The sequence below is a fragment of the Pecten maximus genome, chromosome 2 (genome assembly GCF_902652985.1).
Source record: "Pecten maximus chromosome 2, xPecMax1.1, whole genome shotgun sequence".
Lineage (NCBI taxonomy): Eukaryota > Metazoa > Mollusca > Bivalvia > Pectinida > Pectinidae > Pecten > Pecten maximus.
In genome coordinates, this window is record NC_047016.1 from 16,021,866 (window position 1) to 16,030,449 (window position 8,584).

The 8,584-nt window shown below is 39.2% G+C and overlaps 1 protein-coding gene across 1 annotated transcript in view; it reads left to right on the plus strand.

Moving 5' to 3' along the window:
- Positions 1–6,246, plus strand: part of LOC117319491 (serine/threonine-protein kinase N2-like) — a 37,712-nt gene extending 31,466 nt beyond the window's left edge. Inside the window, exon 21 of the mRNA XM_033874287.1 lies at positions 1,087–6,246. Within this exon, the coding sequence (XP_033730178.1) occupies positions 1,087–1,230 (144 nt within the window). The 3' untranslated portion in view covers positions 1,231–6,246. The remainder of the gene's footprint in view (positions 1–1,086) is intronic.
- The last annotated feature ends 2,338 nt before the right edge of the window (positions 6,247–8,584 follow it).

Genomic DNA, 8,584 nt, shown 5'->3' on the forward strand with positions numbered 1-8,584 from the left:
ATGAAATCAGTAGATAGATCACAATATCGATTAACAGGTCAGAAATTAGTAGACAGATCACGATATCAGTTAACAGGTCACAAATCAGTAGACAGATCACGATATCAGTTAACAGGTCACAAATCAGTAGACAGATCACGATATCAGTTAACAGGTCACAAATCAGTAGATAGATCACAATATCGTTTAACAGGTCACGAATCAGTAGATAGATCACGATATCGGTTAACAGGTCAGAAATCAGTAGATAGATCACAATATCAGTTAACAGGTCAGAAATCAGTAGACAGATCACGATATCAGTTAACAGGTCACAAATCAGTAGACAGATCACAATATCGGTTAACAGGTCAGAAATCAGTAGACAGATCACGATATCGGTTAACAGGTCAGAAATCAGTAGATAAATCACAATATCAGTTAACAGGTCAGAAATCAGTAGATAGATCACAATATCAGTTAACAGGTCAGAAATCAGTAGACAGATCACGATATCAGTTAACAGATCACGATATCGGTTAACAGGTCACAAATCAATAGGTAGATCACAATATCAGTTAACAGGTCAGAAATCAGTAGACAGATCACGATATCAGTTAACAGATCACGATATCGGTTAACAGGTCACAAATCAATAGGTAGATCACAATATCAGTTAACAGGTCAGAAATCAGTAGACAGATCACGATATCGGTTAACAGGTCACAATATCGGTTAACAGGTCATGAATCAGTAGATAGATCGTGATATCAGTTAACAGGTCATGAATCAGTAGATAGATCACAATATCGGTTAACAGGTCACGAATCAGTAGACAGATCACAATATCGGTTAACAGGTCAGAAATCAGTAGACAGATCACGATATCGTCAGTTGGAGTGAGTGATTCTCATCGATGTGTCTACTACCTGTTCTTTTAAAGATAATATTGCTTGTCAAGTCATTGGTGACTTGAATTGGTGGTGTGAAAAGTTCTTTTTTTAATTTAATTCCACATGATGACATTTAACTGTGATATATGTAGATGGTTCAGAAGATCAATCCTTAGCAATAATCAATAACAAAGTACTTTTTCTTTATTTTTAGAAACATTCAGAGGATGTGAGTAATTTTGATGATGAGTTCACCCAGGAGAAGGCAATCCTGACTCCAGCCAAGGAGCGACGCCCATTGAGGAACGAGGATCAGTTACTATTCACAGACTTTAACTACATCGCAGACTGGTGCTGACACCTACTAACCTCTGTTTGGCTAGCCACAATTACACTACCACGGTTTAGTCTGTTTTTGGACTATCCACGCATGCTGTCTACTGGTTGTATTGTACCGATCACTGGGCTTTAAAACGTGTATGCTGCAGTGTAATGGACAATCTTGTGGCTTATCAGTGTCTACACAGCAGTGATGTAGGCTTCGTGGCCATGATGGTAGGGAGGTAGTGCCTTACAGAACTACCGGAGTGAATGAACTGCTGTGTGTCCCTGCTGTTATCCCAGCAGTACCGCAATCGGCCAGCCCTATAGTGCTTATGTCAGGGTTGTTACGAATTGGACGACATTACATATATGGCTGTACCGAGGAGTACACGCTACCTGTGTATCATCCTTGGAACTTCTGGGCTGATCTACATCCTACAACTTCTTCGTTGTAGTATTGAGAGTGAATGTGGGCATAATACTGCAAATATATCCAGAGCCAAGTAGACGACACATTCTATTAGAAACTTGTTTATTGTTGCTAAGCAACTTGTGTCCAATTCATATCTACCAGTTTGCTGGAATTAAAAATTTGGCCAACTTTTTTACTGCTGTGATGCATACAGACTAAATATTTGCAGTAAAACAATAAGTGGTAATGTTGGACAAAGTTTGTTATCAGTCCTTCGTCAGTCCAGAATCGAGAAACAACAATAGATATTAATCCACAGCTTTGTTAAAGATTCCGATCTCCATGTTAAAGATTGTTAAAATGTTAATGTGGCTTGACATCATACATGGAAATACATGAATTGCATTTTGCGAGTTATTTGGTGTGTTTATCTTCATTGCATTCAAATTATAACAAATTGGCTAATATTCCATTCGTTCTTATTAAAAAGATAGATAAAATTGCAAACATTTAAAATTCACACTTTTGATATTTTTCACTTAAAAAAAAATATTGAGATACACAGTATAACTTAGGACATTGAGGCCTGCGAAGGGTAATGGGTTTGATGGCAACCTTGAGGCCTGCGAAGGGTAATGGGTTTGATGGCAACCTTGAGGCCTGCGAAGGGTACTGGGTTTGATGGCAACCTTGAGGCCTGCGAAGAGTACTGGGTTTGATGGCAACCTTGAGGCCTGCGAAGGGTACTGGGTTTGATGGCAACCTTGGTCATTTTTGTGACGGTCATTGACTGCTGTACTATGTATCTTGCTGTTTATTACCAGATTGGGATGCCTGGACTGTTTTCAGAAATAATTTTCTGTCCCGTGCGTATTTGTGTAGAAGGTTACACTGTCAAGGGTTGTGTGTTTGATTGTGAAGATGTTGGGTGTGAAACAAGCATATTACATTTGTGTGTTTCGCTTTAGACAAGGCCACATTATGGCAGGATTATTGTCTGTATGTAAGATTTACTCATTGAATGATTGCAGATATTCGTTATACATGTACAGAATGTATATGTCAAAATGACTTTGGAAAACTTTCAAGTTTGTTATGGTACAAATTGTATATTTACAAAATGCATAACAAATATATATTTTTATTATGAACTTTGTTGTGAACTTTTGACTTCAACAATAGAAAATGATAACAAGAGGCCCAATGGGCCTGTATCACTCACCTTATTCTACAGAAATTTTGAAGTTGATCTAGGTCATTTCTTCAGATAAATATGATAAGCTGATGACCACATGTACATTATTCAGGTATTAGAGAAGGCTAGGTTTATTCATGTCAATAAATTGTCTAGTTCTTCATACCAAAATACTATTGGCCTATTATCAGATCTTGGAGTCTCTTAGCTACCAAGAAATCATTGTTTAAAAGATTTTAGCCTACTTGACCTCTGAGATCTTGAATGTAGGTAAAGGTCATTTATTTGAACAAACTTGGTAGCCCTTCACCCCAGTATGCAACAGACTCAATATCAAGTCCCTGGGCCTCTTGGTTATTGAGAAGATGCTGTTTAAAGATTTTAGCCTTTTTGACCTGTGACCTTGAATGTAAGTCATTCATTTGAATAAACTTTCTAGCTCTTCACCCCAAAAATGCCATCAGGACCAATATGTGACCAAGTTGTGTAAATGAAAAAGTTGACAGACACAGCACCATGGCATAAGCTCACTTGGCCTTAAGACAGATGAGCTAATAAATTACCAGAGATAAAGTATGATGTTGTAATGCTTAAATTTTAAGCAGTTTGTTGTAGGGAAGGTCTACCTTTATATGTCTAGAAACATCAGTGTATCATGTTCTGGCATGTGGATAAAAAATGTGTGATGTCATCACGTAAAGTCACAAGGAAAACAAAGATGTCACAAATTCACAGCAAACCCAAAATGAGTTGGGCTATATTATCAAAAAAAGTTTGTGTAATAATTATTTGACACACTTTTGTTAAGTTCATGATCATTTATATAGCCTCAAAATCTATGAAACTAATTTCATGTAAATCATGCATGTAAAATGGAAACTTCATTTAGATGAAATATATAACACTAATTTTTGGAAACACTTCCTACCTAATTTGTTAAATTAAAAACAACTTTTCATTTTAATAATTGCTGGACACGGTGGTCTACAGTTCACAAGCTAGATTTGATTGTCTTGTGTGCACTAAGTATTTGACTGACAATAACTATTTGAGCATAGCAATTAGAGCATGTTAGCCTTGAGAGATTGACATTCCTATTGCTGTTATCTATTACATACAGGTTTTCTGTAACCTAAGGTTTACCAGGAAGGGCATTGTAGCTATATTTTACTGGAGAACATTTGTAATTGATAAATGTTGAGGATAATTATTATCTGACTGAAAAGTAAATAGTCTTCATTCTTAATTGATTTGCTGCTTTTGATCAAATGCTCTATTGAGTTCCCATTGTCAAAATGTAATGTACAGAATTTACACTACAGTTAATAAACTAAATCCGAAAAGTAATGGATAGTCATACCTGCTGTAAATCTGTAAGGATTCCTGCTGTAAATCTGTAAGGATTCCTAGGCCTGCTGTAAATCTGTAAGGAGACATATCTTCCTGTATCATTCTCAGGACCTTCTTTTGATCGTGTGAAGCAACTTGTTTAACAGACGACAAGGAGGGCAGTTACTGTAAGATATATACTGTATGTTAGCTTTGGACATATTCAAGAAGCAAGTGGTGTACTGTGTGAGGATGGAAATGTTCACAAAACAATAACTATGCATCTCATATCAGTTGACTGTGTGCACTAGCGGGTTTATCTCATATCAGTTGACTGTGTACACTAGCGGGTTTATAATTGAAATAATTTGGATGTAGTGCCATTTTAATGTAAACTTTGTTTTGAAAGAATGTTAATAATGTAGCATGCATAATGTCTCGTCAAGTGCTATTAATTTATTTTTTGTATGAACTTATAAGCTGGTCCATCCAACATATAGAGTAGACTGCTTTGTGTCTTATAAATCAGGTTCTAATACATAGCTATAGGAGATAATGTTACTGAAGCTAACTTAATATATATCATTTCATCTTCAGTTGAATATATTTCTATCGGTATTTATTTTTTGTAGAATTATACCAAGTAAGTGTATTCAAGTAAAATCCTGTAAGAATCATGTTTCATCATATCTTAAAAAGTTATCTTGTTGTATTAGATACTGGTATTTGCATGCAATTTCAAATAATTATTTCACATGCAAGCCCATTTGTCAAGATAAAACTTTTTGGATACATTATTTTACAGTTGTATGGTTATAGAAAATACTTGCTGTTCAGTTCATCAGTAACTGTTAAAAATAAGTGGCAATATATGACCTAAATGTAATAATTATATAAGTAAAATGACATATTCTGTGGACTGTCAAAAGTTACATACGGTATGTAGTAGGTACAGGTAGGAATTCATTTTTATTTCGGCTGGCAGTCCTACAGGACAATATTCTATAGTTTTGATGATGTGCTGTTAATTAATCTCGTTAGCTGGTGGCCTTATGGTATACATATCAAGGTTACATGTGAATGTTGCTATTGAATACTGCTTATTTAACAACCTAACACTGTGGAAATTTAGTTTGAATTTCTTGCCATTTCTTTGTGTGAACATTTGTTGCCTTGCCCAAATCAATTTTCTCAATTTTCTTGCTGCTACTCCGATATTTCTCGCCGGAGAACACATTCGATTTGTCTGGCTGTCCCTTCAGATTAGCAATATGTGTAGTCAAGCTTTGATAAAGTAGTTTTGAAAGGAAGGGTTGTTTTGTGTAAAAAAAAAAAGAAGAGAGAGAGATTGGATAAAGATAAGTATGATGAATTTTGGTGAATATTTTCCCCAGCTTTTTGAGATTAAATGTGAGAGAACAATTTTCTCTAAACCACAGATACAAAATCTGTGCACTGTTATGTGGTTGTGGACAGTTTTAAGACATGTCCAGCCTGTTGTTGCCCCTCCTTGCACTGTTGTTCTGAGTGAATACATGTATGTGAATGTTTGTGATGTATATACTACATGGGGGAGTGATTTATGTATGGATGTCAATGAAATTAATCCGAGATTGATCATAGTTACCAGCCGATTATAGAAGGAGTGGTGCTCGAGATGCGATGGCTTGAAAATTAAATGTGGTTGTCTTAATAATGTGCATGTAGAATTGACTTTAGGCAAAAACACATTTGCTTTTATAATGATTTAGGGGAGATAATTCATCTTGGCGAGGATAAGATATATAAAATCAAAATTCTGTTTGTACAATATATTAGTACAAAGTACTGTTGGGCTGCTAGATGGATCCTCCTTTGATATTCCCTGTGACCCTGCAGTAGACCACTGTTTGATCCAGCAGTAGTGCTTTTCACTGGTGTGAACCCACTGTCGCCATTCCAGCCTCAATCTCCAGTTCCAGTCTCCACTCAATTATTTGAATACTGTTTATTATTTATTCTTGTACATTATTTTCCCTCCCCGCCTTTCCAAAAACTCTTCTTACCATGTTGTAGAAAGATGAACAAACAATATACTCGCATTTCATTCACATTAATAAAATGACATGAAACTATAAATGTTTTATCTTGTTATTAGTTCGGGAATGTATCAGTCCTTGGACTGATGTGACTGACATTAGGTCAGGATGGTATCAGAGTCCTTGGTCTGATGTGACTGACATTAGGTCGGGAAGGTATCAGAGTCCTTGGTCTGATGTGACTGACATTAGGTCGGGAAGGTATCAGAGTCCTTGGTCTGATGTGACTGACATTAGGTCGGGAAGGTATCAGAGTCCTTGGTCTGATGTGACTGACATTAGGTCGGGAAGGTATCAGAGTCCTTGGTCTGATGTGACTGACATTATGTCAGGAAGGTATCAGAGTCCTTGGTCTGATGTGACTGACATTAGGTCGGGAAGGTATCCGAGTCCTTGGTCTGATGTGAGTGACATTAGGTCAGGAAGGTATTAGAGTCCTTGGTCTGATGTGACTGACATTAGGTCGGGAAGGTATCAGAGTCCTTGGTCTGATGTGACTGACATTAGGTCGGGAAGGTATCAGTCCTTGGTCTGATGCGACTGACATTAGGTCGGGAAGGTATCAGTCCTTGGTCTGATGTGACTGACATTAGGTTGGGAAGGTATCAGAATCCTTGGTCCGATGCGACTGACATTAGGTCGGGAAGGTATCGGTCCTTGGACTGATGTGACTGACATTAAGCCAGGAAGGTATCAGAGTCCTTGGTCCGATGCGACTGACATTAGGTCGGGAAGGTATCAGAGTCCTTGGTCTGATGTGACTGACATTAGTTCGGGAAGGTATCAAAGTCCTTGGTCTGATGTGACTGACATTAGGTCGGGAAGGTATCAGTCCTTGGACTGATGTGACTGACATTAGGTCGGGAAGGTATCAGTCCTTGGACTGATGTGTCTGACATTAGGTTGGGAAGGTATCAGAGTCCTTGGTCTGATGTGAGTGACATTAGGTCGGGAAGGTACCAGAGTCCTTGGTCTGATGCGACTGACATTAGGTCGGGAAGGTATCGGTCCTTGGACTGATGTGACTGACATTAAGCCAGGAAGGTATCAGAGTCCTTGGTCTGATGTGACTGACATTAGTTCGGGAAGGTATCAAAGTCCTTGGTCTGATGTGACTGACATTAGGTCGGGAAGGTATCAGTCCTTGGACTGATGTGACTGACATTAGGTCGGGAAGGTATCAGTCCTTGGACTGATGTGTCTGACATTAGGTTGGGAAGGTATCAGAGTCCTTGGTCTGATGTGAGTGACATTAGGTCGGGAAGGTACCAGAGTCCTTGGTCTGATGCGACTGACATTAGGTCGGGAAGGTATCAGAGTCCTTGGACTGATGTGACTGACATTAGGTCGGGAAGGTATCAGTCCTTGGACTGATGTGACTGACATTAGGTCGGGAAGGTATCAGTCCTTGGTCTGATGTGAGTGACATTAGGTCGGGAAGGTATCAGGGTCCTTGGTCTGATGTGACTGACATTAGGTCGGGAAGGTACCAGAGTCCTTGGTCTGATGTGACTGACATTAGGTCGGGAAGGTACCAGAGTCCTTGGTCTGATGTGACTGATGTGACTGACATTAGTTCGGGAAGGTATCAGTCCTTGGTCTGATGTGACTGACATTAGGTTGGGAAGGTATCAGAGTCCTTGGTCTGATGTGACTGACATTAGGTCGGGAAGGTATCAGAGTCCTTGGTCTGATGTGAGTGACATTAGGTTGGGAAGGTATCAGTCCTTGGTCTGATGTGAGTGACATTAGGTCGGGAAGCTATCAGTCCTTGGTCTGATGTGAGTGACATTAGGTCGGGAAGGTATCAGTCCTTGGTCTGATGTGACTGATGTGACTGACATTAGTTCGGGAAGGTATCAGTCCTTGGTCTGATGTGACTGACATTAGGTTGGGAAGGTATCAGAGTCCTTGGTCTGATGTGACTGACATTAGGTCGGGAAGGTATCAGAGTCCTTGGTCTGATGTGAGTGACATTAGGTCGGGAAGGTATCAGTCCTTGGTCTGATGTGAGTGACATTAGGTCGGGAAGGTATCCGAGTCCTTGGTCTGATGTGAGTGACATTAGGTCGGGAAGGTATCAGTCCTTGGACTGATGTGACTGACATTAGGTCGGGAAGGTATCAGTCCTTGGTCTGATGCGACTGACATTAGGTCGGGAAGGTATCAGAGTCCTTGGTCTGATGTGACTGACATTAGGTTGGGAAGGTATCAGAGTCCTTGGTCTGATGTGACTGACATTAGGTTGGGAAGGTATCAGAGTCCTTGGTCCAATGTGAGTGACATTAGGTCGGGAAGGTATCAGAGTCCTTGGACTGATGTGACTGACATTAAGCCAGGAAGGTTTCTGAGTCCTTGGTCTGATGTGTCTGAC